We start from the raw sequence: 21,256 nt of genomic DNA, 5'->3' as shown, positions 1-21,256 counted from the left end.
CCTGTGTGAGTTGTGTGTGAGGTTTGTTCCCACTAATCCTTTCAGGTGATTCTTTTCTCTGGCTTCAGGTGATTTCCTTACATGCATACATTGATCAGTTCTCAACTGAGTATCTGAGGGGAACCCTCTAGAGATCTTTCAAGTTTTGTCTGTGCAGCTTTCTCCTTTCTGGTACTTTGCCTGTGAACTCTAGTTATCTTAACTTCTTCCTCAACCAGAATCCATTCCTCACCTCAAGGAAACCACTGGAGTTCGCTTAGGTTCCCACACCCCTCATCACAATCTGTTAACTTTCCCTAGGCAGCAAACTGGGGCAATTGTAGAGCTCACCTTGTAAAGCTCTAAGGGATCACTGCTCTTCATTGCCATATGTCCAGTGTTGTGAAAACCATTGCTTTAAGTATTTTGCCTGGTTTTCTGGTTGCTATAGCTAGCAGGATAAATCTGGCCCGTGTTACCCCATTTTGGCTAGAAGTGGAAGTCAGAACTATACATTTTAATTCATTGATGGATTGTGTCATAACTTGACTTAGCTGTTATCTAATTATTTGACATTTAGGTTGTCTCTAAGTTCTTGATATGCACTGATGACATTGTAGTGTACATCTTAATACTTACACATTTTTCCCAACTGAAGCATAAATTGCCATAATGAGATTATTAGATTGAAGAGTATAATCCTTTTTATGGTTCTTGATAAAAATTCCAAATGAGCTTGTGTAATGCCACTGACAGTATGAAGGTGCCAATTTTAATATAACCTGGCCAATGTTGCTTTAAATTTTGTCTTTTTCTTATTAGGTATAAAATGATATATCAAATTGGCTTTAAGTTTTCATATTTTTATTTTTAATTGTGTTGAGTATTTTATGTAGTTTCATATGACTTTTAAAACAAAGTTTTGGTACTTTTACAAATTTAAAATTAGGATTATTTTATAGTTTACCACTTACATTCATATTTACTATATTCTTTCACTAAAGAACATGAAGCAGACAAAATTAATATTAACTAATGAATTTTTAAAATTATAAGACTTAAAGTCCATAAGCCACAAGAAATAAGATTGATAAATTTAGCTACCTTGGAATAATAAAATTATGCATGGAGAAAAGCATTGTACCATAAGACAAATGACAAAATGGGAAAAATATTGCCAATTTATCATAGACAAAACTTTTCTCCCTAATAGATAAAGGACTTTTAGAAACTGAGAAGAAAAAGAAATACAGTATTTCCTTAAACATGAAAAGTTGCTCAAATCATGGTACAAAAAGAGAAATCCAAATTAAAATCATATAAGATATAAGTTTTCACCTGCCAATTGGCAAAAATTCAGTAGTTTGACTCTATGGGTGAGGTTGTGAGGAATTCTTGTACATTGCTGGCTAGCATGCTAACTTTTTAAGAAAATTTATTTTATTGAAATATAGTTGATTTACAATGTTGTGTTAATTTCTGCTATACAACAAAGTGATTCACTTATACATATATAAATATATGCATTCTTTTTATGTTCTTTTCCATTGTGATTTATCACAGGATATTGAATATAGTTTCCTGTGTTATAGAGTCAGTTCAGTTCAGTTGCTCAGTTGTGTCCGACTTGTTGTAACCCCATGGTCTGCAGCATACCAGGCTTACCTGTCCATCACCAGCTCCTGGAGCTTGCTCAAACTCATGTCTATTGAGTTGGTGATGTCACCAAACCATCTTATCCTCTGTCGTCCCCTTCTCCTCCTGCCTCAGTCTTTCCCAGCGTCAGGGTCTTTTCTAATCAGTCAGCTCTTTGCATCCGGTGGCCAAAGTATTGGTGTTATATAGAAGGACCTTGTTTATTCAGTGTATATATAATAGTTTGCATCTGCTAATCCCAAACTCCCAATCCATTCCTCCCCCTCCTCATATCCCTCTTGGCAACCAGAAGTCTGTTCTCTGTGTCTGTGAGTGAGTCTCTTTCTGTTTTGTAGATAAGTTCATTTCTGTTATATTTTAGTTTCCACATATAAGTGATACCATATAGTATTTGACTTTCTCTTTCTGACTTACTTCACTTAGTGTGATAATCTCTAGGTCCATCCAGTTTGCTGCAAATGGCATTATTTCATTCTGTTTTATAGCTAAGTTGTATTCCATGGTATTTAAGTACCACATCTTACTTATCCATTCATCTGTCAGTGAATGTTTAGGTTGTTTCCATGTCTTGGCTATTGTGAATAAAGCTGTCAAGAATATAGGGGTGCATGTACCTTTTTGAATTATAGTTTTGTTTGGATATATGGTGTGCTAACTTGTAACTACCACTGTGGTAGACAAGTTGATGATGTCTTTAAAAAACAACAAGTGCATTTACTCTCCGATACATCAGTTCTACTTTTGGGAAATTATTCTATAGGTACATCTATGTGATATGACATGTATACAAGGCTATTCATTGTAATATGTTTTTGTAATAGCAAAGATTGGAAAAATGAAAGTATTAGTGGGTACTCACTGACTGAATAAACTATAGGGCATCCTTGCAATGGAGTTTTGTATAGCTATACAGAAAAAGAGGTGGTGCTCTGTGTATGGTTTGGGAAGATACGTAGTATGGCTAAGTGAAAAAATAACACATGGAATGGCATTTATGCCATGCTACCTTTTGTGTAAGAAAGGTTCACAATAAAGCATATTTTGTTCTTGCTTATCTTTGCATGAAGAAACACTGTAAGATTATAGAAGAAATTAATAAAAGTGGTTACCTTTAGGTAGGCAGAAATGAAGTGGGTAAGCAGGAGGAGTCAATAAGACTTCTCAGTGTTTTTCAGTTGAAAATCAGTGTGACTTTTGAACAATGTGAAAATGAATGTAAAATATATCATCATCTAGTATGTTTTAGTTAATACAAGTTAACTTCTAATTTAATTATCATTAATATAAACTCTTTCTCTCTAGAAAACAATGCTGCCTTGAGGGATGGACTCCTGGTATTCTTCTTCGTAATTCTTCCTCTTATTGTATTGGCTGTTTTTGTCTTCATTAAGAGAGACCAGCTACGGAAACGCTACTGCAGAAGGAAGAGATCACAGACAAATGAGTACTTAGATTATTTTTCTTTTAAATTCTTACTAAGTAATTTAATTATGTATGATGATAATCATATCATAAAAGATAGTTTAAAACTAGCATCCTAGTTTATCTCTGTATTCTTTTGACACGATGAGCAGGAATTAAAGGGTAAGTGGTGACTCAGCCACCTCTTATAACGGTGAGGGAAAAGGGTTATGATGACACCAACCTGTATACTACTGAAAATGGCCCCTAGGCTTCATTTTACTTGACTTTGATTTCTGATAGTGGGGTAAGTAGAATTTGGGGCTACAACTTCTGATTTGCATGCCATTAAATTTTTTTCTTCCTGTCTATTTCCAGTATCAGTTCTCCTAGAAGTATTCTTCAAGTCTGTTTTGAAAACAGATTTTATATATCATCAGCTTTTAAGAAATAATCTTTGATGGAAGAAAGGGTTTTCATAATTCAGACACCTGACATTTCTAGTCTACATGTTGGACTTTTGTACTGCTGTCTCTCAACAATCATTTCTAATACGTTGGCATTGGAATGTAGCATGTGTTAGCATGGACCTTGTAGTCAGACCTAAGTGCAAGTTCTAGCAAAGCTATCATTTGCTAGAATTATGAACAGAAATAATAAGTATCTAAGCCTTGGTTTACATCCTCTACATTGAGAATAATAATATTACCTCTCTCTGGAGGGCTTCATGTGAGGATTAAATAAGGAAATATTAACAAATAAAGCCCATAGCACAATGCAGTTATTTAATAGCTAGTTTTTATTATGGTAATATTTCCAAAATGTTCATATCTTGCCTGGAATGCTCACTTTTACTTCATTGCCCTGTTTCTCACTTACCTCACTTAAAAACTGCATAATATTTTCCTAGAGAATCCTCATGTTAGCTTTATTTTTTTAATGTGTTCTAAAACAGATGTAGATTTCTTTTTGTTTTTAAAATATAGTTTATTGAGACATAAGCCTCTACCCCCTTTTTTTTGAGCACACTGAGTGATTTGGCAGGATCTTGATTCTCTAAGCAGGGATTGAACCTGGGCCCCTGGCAATGAAAGCACCAAGTCCTAACCACTGGATTGCCAGGGACTTCCCCAGATTTATCTTTCTATCCTTTCTTTCTCTTAACTTTCTTTCACACTTCAGACTGACCAATCCATGTAGATAATTCCCCAGTCTGCATCTCTGAAATTTTAGTTTCATAGCAATAGCTGTCTCCTGTACATAGCTTACTTAGTATCCTTTTGGCAATGTCTAACTCTTAGCTGACATCTTTCCAGCCAGCTTGTTTTGCTTCTCTTGGACTTCCTAATATTCAGAGTGACTACTTTAGACCTAAGAATATTATTTTACTAGTCTCTGATTTCAGGAAGACTTGAGGAGTTTGAGAACACTGGCCTGATTGTCTAAATTATTTCTTAGTATTTCAGTTTATTTAATTGTAAAATGAGATTAATAAAGCTTTCTAGTACTCTAAGGATTAAAACTGGATGAGAACTATTAAAAATGCCATACGAATTTTAGCTGTCATCATGATCTTATCCACCACCACTACCAGTATCATTCTTCTGTGTTTGGGAAAATACAAGTCTGTATATTAATGCTATGTCATGTAGAAATGTCTTAATCTTAATTTAGCTCAAAAGTATTTGTATCTTTCAGATCAGGTGGCAAAAATCAAGCAAAAGATTCTAGACAGCCAGCGAGTGTTCCTAGACCTGCTTCTTCAGTGATTCCTCCCAGAAACGTAAGTTTAAATGAAAAATTCTTTTCCTTTATTATATTATGGTACCACACTTTTCGGGCTTCCCTGGTAGCTCAGCTGGTAAAAAATCTGCCTGCAACGCGGGAGACGTGGGTTTAATTCCTGGGTTGGGAAGACCCCTTGAGGAGGGCATGGCAACCCACTCCAGTGTTCTTGCCTGGAGAATCTCCATGGATAGAGGAGCCTGGCTGGCTACATTCCATGGGGTTGCAGAGTCCGACATGACTGAGCAACTGAGTGCAGCACATCACATTTTTAAAGCTTAAAAAATTGTTACATAATATCCCAGGTGGTGCAGTGGTAAAGAATCTGCCTGCCAGTGCAGGAGACACAGCAGAGTTGGGTTTGATCCCTGGGTCAGGAAGATCTCCTGGAGTAGGAGATGGCAGCCCACTCAGTATTCTTGCCTGGAGAGCCTGGAGGGTTACAGTCTGTGGGATTGCAAGGAGTTGGACACAACTGAGGGACTGAGCATGCACACATAGGAATAAACATAGATATTTTCCAAAGAATTTAGGAGTGTGGTCTGCAGATGGCCGCTGGGTTAGTTAATGGAATAGCACTAGGGTCCCTGGCTTAGAGGAGATGGGAGGAAAACTAGACATTGAGAATGTCTTGCCTTGAAACCAAGCCTAGAAAATGACCTGGGTTTTATGCTGTCACTCTTTTTTCCTCTGTCTGCTATCTTTCTGTTTTCAATACCTGGCTTCCCCAGGGCATCTAACTAAAGATCTGGGGCTGAGCTCCTGGAATAATAGGTCTAGTTGTCTCAGCAGTGGGACCAGCAATCACTGTCCTTTGGAGTGTATTAGGGAGTACTGGGATAATAATATACTTTTTCTAACATGCATATATCCCTAAGAAATAACAAAATATTGCTTTATCTGCTTTTAAACGTATAATGTTTTGTTTGCTGTCTTACACATGTATCTGCATCATGCTTTTCCCCCTTAACATTGCTTTGTGGTTTATCTCTATCAGTAGATGTAGCTCTAATGCATTCATTTTCACTGTTGATATTATATTACATAAACTCCACACAGTTTAAAAATCCATTTTTCTTTTACCAGTTTCCAACTGTTCATTATTACAAATAAAGCTGAGATGAGCATTCTGTATGTTACTCATGCATGTGTGTGAGTTCTAGGGTGGTACTAGTACAGTGGTTGCTATCCACATGTGGCTATTTAAATTTTATGTTATATTAAATAAAATTAAGAATTCTATTCCTCACTGACATTTTAGATGCTCAATAGATCACCTGTGGCCACTGTTGTAGGGGCACCATAGGCATAGAATGTTTCCATCATTACAGAAAATTCTTTTAGAGAATCTCTATATTCTGTTAGAGAATTTGGTATATCTGATATAGGGATATACCAAAGTTAAATTGCTGGGTTGAAAGATATTTGAATATTTACTTGAAAATGTCAAATTGTTTTCCAAAAGGATTATACCGTTGGGTGATTGCATTGTCAGTGGTGTATGAGCATTCCTTTCAAAGTAAATTTTGGCAGCATTTGGAACTGTCAAACTTTTAAAGTCTTTCCAATTACAAGGAGGTTAAATGATTAGATATCCTTCTAAAATGGAAGGATATGTATGGAACTTCCCTGTTCTTCTCCCTTTCCTTTTATAAAAAAGAAACAAATTATTATGCCCTTTTCCCTTAACCATAAGTCTCGGGGATTTTTCCATATTTCTACATATATAGGATGATCACACAGTCCCTACATATACAAGTTAGAAATTATGTAATATATACTTTTTTGTCTTTGACATTTTTTTTCCCTTTTCTATTGTGGTAAAATATACATGCAATGAAAGTTGCCATTTTGACCATTTTTAAATATACAATTCAGTGGCATTAATTACATACACAGCGTTGTGTAATCATCACTGCTATTTCTAAAACTTTTTCTTTACCCCAGACAGAAACTCTGAACCTGTGAAGCAGTAATTCCCCATCCCCGATGACCCTGCTGTTCTACTTTTTAAAAATTGAGATAAAATAGGCATATCACAGGCTTCCTTTGTGGCTCAGCTGATAAAGAATCTGCCTGCAATGCGGGAGACCTGGGTTTGATCCTTGGGTTGGGAACATCCCCTGGAGAAGGGAAAGGCTGCTGCTGCTGCTGCTGCTAAGTTGCTTCAGTCGTGTCCGACTCTGTGCGATCCCTACCCACTCTAGTATTCTGGCCTGGAGAATTCCATGGACTGTATAGTCCAGGGGGTTGCAAAGGGTTGAACACAACTGAGTGCCTTTCATTTTCACTTTCAGACATATCACATTATATAAGTTTCAGGTGTACAACGTGGTTCAATATTTGTATACAATATGAAATGAGCACCACAGTAAGTCTCATTAACATCCAATGTTGTACATAGTTACACATTTTTTCCCCTTGTGATGAGAACTTTTAAGATTTACACGCTTAGCAGTTTTCAAATATGCAATGAAGTATTATTACCTATAGGCACCATGCTCTACCTTACATCTCTATGACTTATTTTATAACTGGAAATTGTTATCTTTAACCACCTTCATCTGTTTTTACCCATTTCCTTCTCTGCCCTCTGTCGTCTCCAATCTATTCTCTGTATCTAAGCATTTGGTTTTTTTTTAATTTTTAGATTCCACATATAATATTTGTCCTTCTCTGTCTGACTCATTTCACTTAGCCTGAATGCCTGTAGTCCATCCTTGTTGTCACAAATGGCAAGATGTCGTTTTGTTTGGTGGTTGAATAATATTTGTATATATGTACATGTGTTTGCCACAGATGGACCCTTAGACTCTTCCATATATTGGCTATCATAATTAATGCTGCAATGAACATGGGGTGCAGATAATTATACAAGTTAGTGTTCCATTTTCTTTGGGTAAATACTCAGAAGTAGGATTACTGGATCATATGGTAGTCATGTTTTTAATATTCTGAGGAACCTCCATACTGTTTTCTATGGTAGCTGTACCAATTTACATTCACATCAACAGTGCACAAAAGTTCCCTGTTTTCCACATTGAAATCAAGGGTATTTGAAAATTAATGGTATTTACAGTACTAGTTAGGTACTGTGTACGTTTGGCAATACATTTTTGGAAAGTTTTATTTAAAATATATTGACCTAGGAAATATTAATATGTTACCTTTTAACTAATGGAGTTGATCAGGGCCAAGATAATACTTTGTTATTATTGAATTTAAAAACTATAGCTTAAAAGGATTAAATATTCCACACTCAGGAGCAAAGATATGTTGAATAAGCAAAATATTTTAAATGTTAAGATTATAAGTCATCTATTCATTGATTTTTAAATAGATTATTTTTATGTGGAAAATAACCTATATAGAAAATATATTGATGAGTGCATTGTGGTAATAACTTTTTTTTTCTTTTTAGCCTATACAAACAAACAGATTTCCAGTACCAACTTACGGAGACAGGCAGCCTCACCAGTACCCATCAAGGTCTGAAGTGAATTCACTTAGATTACTTGACCAGGATAGAACCCAGGGTTAATGTCTCAATAGTTCCCTTGTATTTTAATGTAATTTAAGACATGGTATTTATTGCCAATAGTATAGATAAAGCACAGTTTGCAGAAAAGTTTTTAAGAGGTTTTATTTAAGTTTTGTCATATTAATGAAGTGTCAGAATGAAATTTTAAAGAGGCCCCAACAAGACACTGAACAGCTGCTGTAGCCTCTGGGATCCATAAGATTCAGAAGCAAGGACCTTTATAATAACCAGCAATGGTGAATCACATAGGTTTGACCAAACCTCCCATTAGGAACAGCTAGAAAAGCTAGACAATATAAGAAAATATGAAGGCATCAGAAAACTACTAAAGAAATGAAGGATTATTTTTTAAGGTCCAGGAGAGGAAGGTATTCCCGAGATGACCTCAGCTGTGGGTACCATTTTTCTGTCCTAGATTGTGTCTACCTATTCTGCATGGGCGAGGATAGAAAGCTGAGGAGAGCTTTCAACAAAGTAGGGCTGAGAGGACAAAAACTGGAGCCCTGCCAGGGAGATGGTACCCTAGTAAATATCCCAGGCTTTGTGTTGGGACCCAGGGGCAAGGGTGAATCAGACCCTCGACTTATTTCCTACAGGTTTGGTTGTTTTCTTTCACTGTTTGCCTCCAATTTAAAATAGCTTAATTGGTAAAGAATCCTGCAGTGCAGGAGACGCTGGTTTGATTCCTGGGTCATGAAATTCCCCTGGAGAAGGGATGGGCTACCCATTCCAGTATTCTTGGCCTTCCCTGGTGGCTCAGCTGGTGAAGAATTGGCCTGCAATGCAGGAGACCTGGGTTTGATCCCTGGGTTGGGAAGATCCCCTGGAGAAGGGAAAGGCTACCCACTCCAGGATTCTGGCCTGGAGAATTCCATGGACTCTATAGTCCATGGGTTGCAGAGTTGGATATGACTGAGCAACTTTCACTTTCACTATCTCAATTTACAAAGCTAGACATACAAGAAGAGAAAATGTGACTAAAACCAAGAAAATGTACTCAGAGGGTATCTAGTTAATAGAGTTTATTAGGTACAGACTTTAAAGTAGCTATGATGATCATATCACAGAATTAATAGTCAAGTTTGAGAATTTCACACAGAACTAGATGTACTGAACTTAAAAACCTAAAAAAAGAATCAAATGGAAATTCTAGAACTGAAAAGCACAAGAAAAATGAAGGACTCAATGTATGGGCTTAGCATCAAACAAGAAAGGAGATTTTATTATAATATTTTACATTGCATAAAATACTTCTTATCCCTCCCTACCCCCCCAAAAGTCCTTCAAATTATGATTGAATTGCACACTGAGTAGTGTCCTCCAGTATAATCTTTATTATGCAATAAGAATGCACCGAAATCCAAGTGAACATCAGGAGAAGAATATATAAATTGTGAAACAGATGCTCACCAGGCAAAATTCAGTGATGGTTTTAAGAATGGTGTTATGAATGTAGCTTTATTTCATTCAGTTGAGACATATGATTAACTGTCTTTTTTACCTCTTCACAGGCCACCTCCACCACAGCCCAAAGAATCATTTCAGGGAAATTTAGTTCCAGCTCGTCCTGCTCCTCCGCCTCCACCTCCTTTATATAGTTCCCTCACTTAATTTTTTTTTTAGCCTTTCATTTTGCAGACATCTTCAGGGAACTGAGCTAATACTTTTTTTTTTCCTGATATTTTCTTGAAAAGCCTTTCTTCCTGCTGCAATTATGAATGAAAACAAAATACCACAAAACAGACTTTATTAATACAGAAAAACAGAACTTGAGTAGTGGGAAATGAGAAATAGAAGAAATGCAGTAAAGCCAGGGAATTTAGAATAACATTTTCATTTCCATTACTGAATACATTTTATTCAGTCATCTGTGAGGTTAATGCACCTGACATGAATTATGTTATTTTGAACATGTTATTATAATGATTCTCAAATTAACTGTATTGTTTCAAGTTTTGTCATTATGTGCTTAAATGTAACTCTGAATTTTGACCTTAGTTATCATTAGTGTAGTTTCTGGTTGAACATGTAATAGTCTAATACCTGTGAAAACTAATTAGCTGCCAATTAATATTTAATATTTTTAATCTTGCACAGACTAATAATCATCATACATTAGAATTTTGTGTATCTCATTCATTACATGAATAAAGGAATACTCTATTCAGAAGAATGCACAAAATACACAATTAAGATATCATAATACTATTTAAAAAGTGCAAAACACACTAAAAGTGTGTATGTGTATATACATACACACAGTTGTTATCTTCCATTTTTATGAACATTCTATGGATAAATGCTTCTATGGATTCTATGGACAATGGGTTCCATAGATCTATCTATGGATAATGAATATTAGCCAAGTTAATTTAAAAATAGAATTTCTATGATGAATCATGTTAAAATACAGCATCCTTTTACAGTAGCATCATTTTAAATAAATTATAAACTTTAAGGTACGAAGTATTTAATAGAACTAATCAGATATGCTGTTGATTCATAGCTGTAATAAAAAGCAGGAGCAATTATAATATCTTCAATCAATTGAGCTATCATAAAACCACTTGAGAATCTCATGAGCACTTTAAGTCCAAAATCTGAAACTTCAAAGATTGCTATTAATATACTTTTGAATGTTTACATTTACTAAGGTGTGCTTGATAATGTCTCTGTTGATTCTAATATTTTTCAAGAAATTAGGCTGGAGAAATAAAGAAAAAGTTTTTTTAGATAAGTGCAAGAAAATTAGTGGTATCTGCAAGTTGTTGTCTCAGCTGTGATAAAAAGTGAATTTTTACTATGGAAGAAATGGTATGAATGATGAAAATTTAAGCACCTAAAATTTTTTCACAACCTTTCATAATAAAGTTTATTAATAAGTTTATTAACTGAATTTCTTTAGTTTTTTAAAAAATTTTTGGTTTGTGTATATATATATATATATACATACAAGCATAAGATTTACAATAAATAAAATACTTGAAATTCTGATTTGTGTTGTCCATTAACTTCTTAAATACTCAGCTATTTATAACCTTATTAATTAAAACATACTAGTTTTAGATAAAACTACTAGTCAAATGTTTATAGATACTATCTCACTAATTTTCAAGACTTCTGGCAGATTGTGAACAAAGGCTTTTGGTTTGAAAAAGCCTTGAAAAACAGATTGGTTTTGAAGAAGACACATATCTTAGTCCTCTGAAGATGGTACATTATGTTAACAATCAGATATATAATAAAAATTGTAAACAATCCCAAATAGTCTTCAATTTAATCTCTGAATGAATTAATATACAACTAAAATGTTTTGTGTTTGTCACTGATATAGTTCCACAGATTTTGCAATTGTAAGTCATATCACTGAAATTTTACAGTTAGTAAATATTAACTCTGCAACTTAAAACTTTCTCAGGATTAAATAATTCCTTGGATCTTTGAATGTTTAGGATTTTTTTTTTTTTTCTGGCTGCACCACAGGTCAGGTAGAATCTTAGCCCTCTGACCAGGGATCGAACCCATGCCCCCTGCAGGGGAAGCATGCAGTCTTAATTGCTGGACCATGAGGGAATAAGCTATTCTAAAAGATTATTTGATCAGCCTGAACTTCTTTTGCTTTTATATGCATTTTTACATATTTTATATGCTTTCTTTTTTCCATGTAGGTTTGTCCTTGATTTATCTTGGATTGTTATTTTAAAAGTTGTAAAATTTCTTGGTCATAGATGCCACTTCAAAATTTGAAAATATTAAAGGTATTCTTTGCCATCTGCTAAAGATGTTTTAATAATCAAGGATAAATTATATGTAAGTTTGGTGTCACTGTATGGCTATGTTCACAGACTTATTATGTTGTTCAAGATAACTACATTTTCCCTTTCTGTCAGGCAAATGCCTGGGTCTACTAACTATATGCTGCTGAGTCGCTTCAGTCGTGTCCGACTCTGTGCAACCCCATAGACGGCAGTCTACCAGGCTCCGCTGTCCCTGGGATTCTCCAGGCAAGAACACTGGAGTGGGTTGCCATTTCCTTCTCCAATGCATGAAAGTGAAAAGTAAAAGTGAAGTCGCTCAGTCGTGTCAGACTCAGCGACCCAATGGACTGTAGCCTACCAGGCTCCTCGGTCCATGGGATTTGCCAGGCAAGAGTACTGGAGTGGGCTGCCATTGCCTTCTCCGACTAACTATATAGTTAAGCACAATCCAGGTTTTCTTAAGCACAGATCAGATTTTATGAAAGTCTATAAATGTTTACTGAAACTACTATCTTGCAGGTACCATATTAGATCATGTGACATATAAATTCTGGATAGGACATGCCTTCCATTATATAGAGAGCCATATACATAAATAAGAATAAAGTCTGCTTTTTAAAAGATTTAAACAGGAAAGAGTAAGGAGGGGAAAACAAATGGGATACTGAAAATTCATTCAAAATATTTAGCACCAATTAACAAGTCAAAGAATTTAGTATAACAGTTCTAATACTGTGAAGCGAGGTGAAACCAGCTTTTGGCTCAACTACACCCAAAAACTAAGATAATGGCATCTGGTCCCATCGCTTCATGGGAAATAGATGGGGAAATAGTGGAAACAGTGTCAGACTTTATTTTTCTGGGCTCCAAAATCACTGCAGATGGTGATTGCAGCCATGAAATTAAAAGACGCTTACTCCTTGGAAGGTAAGTTATGACCAACCTAGATAGCATATTCAAAAGTCGAGACATTACTTTGCCAACAAAGGTCTGTCTAGTCAAGGCTTTGGTTTTTCCAGTGGTCATGTATGGATGTGAGAGTTGGACTGTGAAGAAAGCTGAGCGCCAAAGAATTGATGCTTTTGAACTGTGGTGTTGGAGAAGACTCTTGAGAGTCCCTTGGACTGCAAGGAGATCCAACCAGTCCATCCTAAAGATCAGCCCTGGGATTTCTTTGGAAGGAATGATGCTAAAGCTGAAACTCCAGTACTTTGGCCACCTCATGCGAAGAGTTGACTCATTGGAAAAGACTCTGATGCTGGGAGGGATTGGGGGCAGGAGGAGAAGGGGATGACAGAGGATGAGATGGCTGGATGGCATCACCGACTCGATGGACATGAGTTTAGGTGAACTGCGGGAGTTGGTGTTGGACAGGGAGGCCTGGCGTGCTGCAATTCATGGGGTCGCAAAGAGTTGGACACGACTGAGCGACTGAACTGAACTGACACCCAAAAAGAAGTGTTAGTATAGCGTTGGTTGTTCCTGTTGAGGTGCAAATTAGTGTTTACTGTTGACCCTTGAACCACGTGGGTTTGAACTGCACAGATTCACTTACCAGCGATTTTTTTTTATTCCCAATAAAAATACAGTGACACTCTGTATCTGCAGGCTCGCATCCGTGGATTCAACTAACTGCAAGTGGCAAAACAGTTCAGTATCCATGGTTGGTTGAATCTGCAGAGATGGAAACCAGAGGGCCAGTTTTGGGACTTGAGCATCTGGGCATTTTGGTATCCACCAGGGGTGCTGGAACCAATCTCTCCATGCATACAGAGAGGCCAACTGATTTTATTGCCATGTTTCTGCTCATTCTGTTCTTTTTCAGGCTGAAATAACCTTGTTGAAAGCCTTTGCGTCCATAAAATCGCATTTCCACTGTGAGTTTAGATGTGGGGTTTCTCCAAGTGAATTTTCTGTTACCACTGGACCTTTTTGTTTCTGTACCTGCCATTCTGTTAATTGATGTGAGAGACAACTCGTTCTTTGGGATTTGAAAAGAATTAAAAGATAGTGCATAGAGGCAGAGACTGGGTAGTGAGTCTGGGAGGGAGGAGGTCTTGCAGTCCAAGGTAAGAAGGCAATTTTCATTCAGGAAAGATCGGAAGTCGTAAGTGGTCCTAGCACAGGGGATGAGAGGAAAAGAGGCAGAAGCCTGAGCTACAAATTTAGAAAAATTTGAATACTCTGTTGTGGAATGTGGTTAGAATTTTCTACTGGAACATATGTACTGAAATTATGGGCAGGAATCTTGTCCATCTCATTCATTACCTGAGTATTCATTGTGGGTTAACTCAACAGAAGTTAACTCAACAAGGGCAGGCCATTATATGAATTTTAGCCAATGGCCTGTGAACCACATGGAAAGTAGACGCAGCCTGGTTACAAGGTGTATTTGGGCAGTGGATATAGAAAGTGTCATGGCAGATGCTTTGTGACGATACCAAAACCTAGTCACTTCCCTCTTTTTTTGGAATTTTTTTTTTTTTTTAATCTGCCCTTTTAAAAATTAAAAAACCCCGATTTTAGTAAATATGAATGCGTAACTCGTGTGTGTGCATGCACAGTTTTATATCCTTTATATCCAGCAAGTCGTGTCTGATAACAAAACAGCGGACAATAAATGTGTTAGTCCTTTTAGGTCCATCCACAAGAAGCAAAAGGTTTGTGGGAGGACGATGACCGCGACGGAGAGGGCTGGGGTGATCTGGAACCTTCAGATAACTGGGGTTGTGGGTGGGGGCATCGGGCCGTCGAGAAGGGCGGGCTGTCCGCCAAAGAGCGCAACAGAGGCCAGAACGCAAGGACTGAAGAGCCGACGCGCCCCTCGGGCGACTGGTGGGCGGGGCGCTCAGTACCCAGCTCTTGCGTAGGTAGTCTCGCGAGAACGCGGCTCACCGAAGGCCAACGGTTGAAGGGTTTAGTGTCCTCTCAAAAAAAAAAAAAAGCCCAGAAGTCACGCTATGATCCGCTTAATGATATTGCTAGCGGGTCTCCGTGGCTTGCTAACGTCAGGACCCGGTAAGCCCATGGATGCCCTGTGACTCCGGTGTGGGGAGTGAGAAGGTTTTTCTTTTTTCTTCTTTACATGCGTAACCTGCTTGGGTCACACAGCGCGGCAACTGGACACTCAAGTCCCTTTCCTCGTTTTTGGTTTCTTTTGCCCACCAGGGAACCGGGCTGTTTTTAGGCGCTGCGTAGCAATAGAGAAGGGACTCCTGAGAGAGGAAGATGATTTTAATAAGCTCAAGGACAAATCTCTGATGCCCTGACTCTAAATCTGAATTGGGGGCCTCCCCTTTTTGTAGTTCTGTTATACACTACCTCAAAATTTCTTGCACTCAGAAGCACTCCAAAAACTTCATGAACTCAGACGCCAAAAAACTGATCTTCCTCAGATATCATCTGCTCCAGTAAAATAACTTGCCCTGTGTACAATAATAGTTTGTCCTGCAAAAAATGTATACAGAAAATGTATACATATACAAAAAATGTCAGTTTTTGGAATTGTGCAAGATGAGGCCGCTTATGTCATGTCTACACGCTGGTCATCATGTTGACTTCTCCCGTGGTGGGAGTTTCAGGAGCTACAAAACCACTCAAAGGATATTATCTACAGCTCAGAATATTATCTCTAGCTCTTGAAGAGGAACTGAAGGTCCTTGACCGTTTTTAATGGCCGAACTATTATTATTTTTTCTTGCTTGACTACTTTGCTTTTGTATTCCGCCCCCGCCCCGCCCCTTCTCTGATTAAATTTCTTCTTTGGCTACAGTTTTTCTGTAGACAAGAGGTAGGCAGAAGACATGGAGGGGAAGACTGTCCTGGGAAGACTCATAGGGTCCTGGTCAGTTACAGTAATAGACCTATTATGTGTTAATGTAAGTAACACATTTAAAAATGAAAACTGTTTTCCAAAACAAAGAATTTAGAGTGGTGTTGTGAATCTGCTTAAAAGGTTTGGTTTAATAGATGACAGCTAGATTCTCAGATCTACTTCTGCATATTTGAAGTATATGTGGTTGGGAAAGGGAGAAGTATTTTATGAGCCTTTTCAGGTAGTTACCAGTATTCCCCTTTGGCTGCAATACCAAATACACACTTGATAAATGGTAAAGGTTAGTTACAACGTGGAATGAACTTTTCTTAATATGTTAAGATCCATTGGTCTATTTTGAACTTTATTGGCTATTTTACCCATTAAAAAATGTATTATCTTTGTTTTTAAATTATTTTAAATTGTAATAAAATATAAAAAACATAAAATTTGCCATTGTCAGCCATTTAAAAAAATGAATGAACTTTAGAGTGTTTTAGATCCATAGCAAAACTGAAAGGTACAGAAATTTCCCATATACTTCCTGTCCCCACGTGTAGTCTCCGCTATAGACATCCTGCAACCGCAGTGGTATATTTGTTACAATTTATGATCCCACACTGACACATCATTATCACCCCATATCTGTAGTTTACCTTAGGGTTCACTTTTGATGTATATTCTATGGATTTTGACATATATATAATGACATGTATCCACCAGAGTAGTTTCTCTCCCCTAAAAATCCCGTGTTTCACTGATTCAGCTCTCCCTTCCCTCTTAAGTCCTGACAACCACTGATCTTTTTACCATTTCCATCAGTTTTACCTTTTCCATAATGTCATATGGTTGAAATCTTACAGTATGTTGCCCTTTCAGATTGACTTCTTTCACTTACTAATATGCATTTATTGTTCTTTCATGTCTTCCTAGGGCTCTATAGCTTATTTCTTTGTAACACTGAGTGATATTCCATTGTCTGTATATACCAATGTATTTATCCATTTACCTACTAAAAGACATCTTGGTTGCTTTTAAGTTTTGGTAGTTAAGAATGAAGCTACTATAAATATCTGTGTACAAGCTTTTGTTTGGACATAAGATTTCAACTCCTTTTGGGTAAATACCAAGGAGTGCTTTTGCTGGATCATATGATAAGAATATATTTAGTTCTGTAAACTATCCTCCAAAGTGGCTGTGCTATTTTATAGTCTCATCAGCAGTGAATGAAAGTTCCTGCTACTTCACATCTTTGCCAGCATTTTGTGTTGTCAGTGTTCTTCAGTTTGGCCATTCTAATAGGTATAGAATGGTCATAATCTCTATGACTATATAATGTCATAGTCTCTAGTGACATATGATGTAGAGCATTACTCTTCTTCTTATTTACCATCTATATATCTTCCTTTTTTTTCAAAAATATCTATTTATTTATTTGGCTGTACTGGGTCTCAGTTGTGACATTCAGGGTCTTCAGTTTTCACTGGGGTATGTGGGATCTTTAGATGCAGCATGCAGACTCTTAGATGCAGCATGCAGGATCCAGTTCCCTGACCAAGAATTTAACTTGGGCCCCCCCCACCCCCCGCATTGGGAGGATGAAGTCCCAGCCACTGGACCACCAGGGAAGTCCCCCTAACCTTCTTTTGTATCCAGCATTGCTATACTAGTCTTTATTGTTGTGACCTCACCTATGAATAGAATAGTTCAAGAAAGTAAAGCAGGCTCACCCAATATCTCTTTATACAACTCTGCTGCTGCTGCTGCTGCTAAGTCGCTTCAGTTGTGTCCAACTCTGTGCGACCCCATAGACAGCAGCCCACGAGGCTCCCCTGTCCCTGGGATTCTCCAGGCAAGAACACTGGAGTGGGTTGCCATTTCCTTCTCCAATGCAGGAAAGTGAAAAGTGAAAGTGAAATTGCTCAGTCGTGTCCGACTCCTTGCAACCCCATGGACCGCAGCCCACCAGGCTCCTCCATCCATGGGATTTTCCAGGCAAGAGTACTGGAGTGGGTTGCCATTGCCTTCTCCTATATATCTTCTTTAATGAGGTGTCTGTTCAGGTATTTTGCCCATTTTAAAGTGTTTTTTTTTTTTTTTTTTAAATTATGGTTGAGCTTTAAGAGATCCTTGTATTTTTCTGGGCTCCAAAATCACTGCAGATGGTGACTGTAGCCATGAAATTAAAAGATGCTTATTCCTTGGAAGGAAAGTTATGACCAACCTAGATAGCATATTCAAAAGCAGAGACATTACTTTGCCAACAAAGGTTTGTCTAGTCAAGGCTATGGTTTTTCCTGTGGTCATGTTTGGATGTGAGAGTTGGACCGTAAAGAAGGCTGAGCGATGAAGAATTGATGCTTTTGAACTGTGGTGTTGGAGAAGACTCTTGAGAGTCCCTTGGACTGCAAGGAGATCCAACCAGTCCATTTTGAAGGAGATCAGCCCTGGGATTTCTTTGGAAGGAATGATGCTAAAGCTGAAACTCCAGTACTTTGGCCACCTCATGTGAAGAGTTGACTCATTGGAAAAGACTCTGATGCTGGGAGGGACTGGGGGCAGGAGGAGAAGGGGACGACAGAGGATGAGATGGCTGGATGGCATCACTGACTCGATGGATGTGAGTCTGGGTGAACTGCGGGAGTTGGTGATGGACAGGGAGGCCTGGTGTGCTGCGATTCATGGGGTCGCAAAGAGTCGGACACAACTGAGCGACTGATCTGATATTATCTGATCTGTATATTTTGGATAACAGTTTTTTATCACGTGTGACTTTTGAAGGTGTTTTTCTCCTGGTTTGTAACTGCTCATTCACTTGACAGTGTCTTTCACAGAGCAAAAGTTTTTAATTTTAATGAAGTCCAGTTTATCAATTATTTTCTCATGCATCATGTCTTTGGTGTTATATCTAAGAAGTCATTGCCTTACCAATGGTCATCTAGGTTCACTCTTACATTAAGGAGTTTTATAATTTTGCATTTTACATTTAGATCTATAATCCATTTTAGGTTAATTTTTATGAAGTGTTAAAGCCTGTGTCTAGATTATTTGTTTTGCATTTTGAAATCCATTTGTTATAGTATCATTTTTTTAAGACTATCTTTGCTGCATTACGTTGTCTTTTCCTATGTCAGAGATCAATTGATTGTATTTATATAGGTACTTTTCTGGGATCTCTGTTCTGTTTGATTGACCTTTTTGTGTGTTCTCTCACCAAAATTACACTACCTTGATTACTGGAGCTTTACTATAAGTCTTTAAGTCACATAGTGACAGTCGTTTGATTTTCTTCTTCAGTATTGTTATTTGGGATCTTTCATAAATTTTAGAATCAGTTTATTGATAACCACAGAATATCATGGTGGGATTTTGATTGGAATTGCACTGAATCTATAGAACAAGTTGGGGAAAGATTGACATTTTGAACTTTTTGTTTGCTATTTGTCATCAAAGTTTTGTAGTTTTCCTCATAGAGATCTTACTCGTATTTCATTAGATTTATAGCTAAGTATTTATTTAACTTTTGGGGATGCTAATGTACATGACATTGTGTTTTAAATGTCAAATTCCAATGCTCATTTCTGGTATATAGAAAGTGAATGACATTTGTATATTAACCTTTTATGCTGCAGATTTGCTGTCTTAACCATTTTTAAGTGTATAGTTCAGTGGTGGTGAGTATATTCACATTGTTCTATGACATCTTTCTGGGAGCCTTTTCATTTTGCAAAACTGAAGCCCCATACCCATTAAACAAGTAATTAAAAATTGTGATAAAATATATGTAACATAAAATTTACCATTGTAACCCTTTTTCACTGATACTGCATATTTGCTTTTTTAAGTAGAAGCTAATTAGAACATCTGTATTCAGTTTTCACTTTATTTTTATAGATTCTCTTTTTTCCTGGCTTTACCTTAGGTTTTATACTTTTATATATTTTTTGGTTACTAATTAATGTGGTTTTGTTTCAGTACAGAGAACTGTAACATTTCTTGTGAGGCCTTTCTCCTTTAACTTTTGTGAAATTGTTTATCTCTCCTTCAATTCTGAAGGACAGCTTTGCTGGGCATGGTATTCTTAGGTGGAATTTTTTTCTTTCAGTACTATATATTGAATGTATTATCCCACTCCATTCTGGTCTGCAAGGTTTCACTGAAAATGCACTGATAGTCTTATGGGTGTCTGCTTGTACATAATATTTTTTGTTTCTGTTGCTGCTTTTTTGAGAGTCTCTCTTTGTCTCTACTTTTGGGCAGTTTACAATGTATGTCAGTGTAATTCTCTTTGAATTCCTTTTTTGGCTTTCTTTTGGCTTTCTAGATTTAGATGTTAATTTTTTTACCCCAGGTGAGAAAAATTTTCAGTCATTACCTCTTTGAATAAGTTCTGCCCTCCACCCTGATTTCTTTTCCTTCTATGACTTCTATAATGTGTATACTGCTCTGCTTGATTGTGTCCCATATATCCATGAATCTGTCTTCACTCTTTTTCATTCATTTCATTCTTTCTTTCATTCGTAAAAAATGTTTTGCTCCTCTGATTAGATGAATTCTCTTGATCTGTCTACAGGTTTTCTGATCCTTTCTTTCACTTGATCTAGTCTGCTCTTGAACCCCTCTATTGAAAATTTCAATTCCGGTATTGTATTCTTCAGCTCTCTGATTTCTATTTTTTACTGATTCTAAAGGGTGTCAGACTTTATTTTTTGGGGCTCCAAAATCACTGCAGATGGTAATTGCAGCCATGAAATTAAAAGACGCTTACACCTTGGAAGAAAAGTTATGACCAACCTAGATAGCATATTCAAAAGCAGAGACATTACTTTGCCAACAAAGGTCCATCTAGTCAAGGCTATGGTTTTTCCAGTGGTCATGTATGGATGTGAGAGTTGGACTGTGAAGAAAGCTGAGCACCGAAGAATTGATGCTTTTGAACTGTGGTGTTGGAGAAGACTCTTGCAAGTCCCTTGGACTGCAAGGAGATCCAACCAGTCCATTTTGAAGGAGATCAGCCCTGGGATTTCTTTGGAAGGAATGATGCTAAAGCTGAAACTCCAGTACTTTGGCCACCTCATGTGAAGAGTTGACTCATTGGAAAAGACTCTGATGCTGGGAGGGACTGGGGGCAGGAGGAGAAGGGGACGACAGAGGATGAGATGGCTGGATGGCATCACTGACTCGATGGACGTGAGTCTGAGTGAACTGCGGGAGTTGGTGATGGACAGGGAGGCCTGGCCTGCTGCGATTCATGGGGTCACAAAGAGTCGGACACGACTGAGCGACTGAACTGAACTGAAATGACTGATGAGCTCCTTATTG

General features: G+C 37.3%; 2 protein-coding genes across 5 annotated transcripts in view; both read left to right on the top strand.

Annotated features, from left to right (window-relative positions):
* Positions 1 to 10,757, top strand: part of ADAM9 (ADAM metallopeptidase domain 9) — a 92,773-nt gene extending 82,016 nt beyond the window's left edge. For all 4 annotated transcript variants that reach the window (XM_055567024.1, XM_055567025.1, XM_055567027.1 and 1 more), the window contains 4 exons: positions 2,938 to 3,079; positions 4,735 to 4,819; positions 8,243 to 8,310; positions 9,874 to 10,757. In XM_055567024.1, the coding sequence (XP_055422999.1) occupies positions 2,938 to 3,079; positions 4,735 to 4,819; positions 8,243 to 8,310; positions 9,874 to 9,973 (395 nt within the window). In that variant the 3' untranslated portion in view covers positions 9,974 to 10,757. The remainder of the gene's footprint in view (positions 1 to 2,937; positions 3,080 to 4,734; positions 4,820 to 8,242; positions 8,311 to 9,873) is intronic.
* Positions 10,758 to 11,398: 641 nt separating this feature from the next.
* ADAM32 (ADAM metallopeptidase domain 32) overlaps positions 11,399 to 21,256 on the top strand; it is a 177,634-nt gene continuing 167,776 nt past the window's right edge. The window contains exon 1 of the mRNA XM_055567028.1: positions 11,399 to 15,138. Within this exon, the coding sequence (XP_055423003.1) occupies positions 15,081 to 15,138 (58 nt within the window). The 5' untranslated portion in view covers positions 11,399 to 15,080. The remainder of the gene's footprint in view (positions 15,139 to 21,256) is intronic.

Source organism: Bubalus kerabau, chromosome 2 (genome assembly GCF_029407905.1).
Source record: "Bubalus kerabau isolate K-KA32 ecotype Philippines breed swamp buffalo chromosome 2, PCC_UOA_SB_1v2, whole genome shotgun sequence".
Lineage (NCBI taxonomy): Eukaryota > Metazoa > Chordata > Mammalia > Artiodactyla > Bovidae > Bubalus > Bubalus kerabau.
This window is presented reverse-complemented; position numbering and strand designations above follow the sequence as displayed.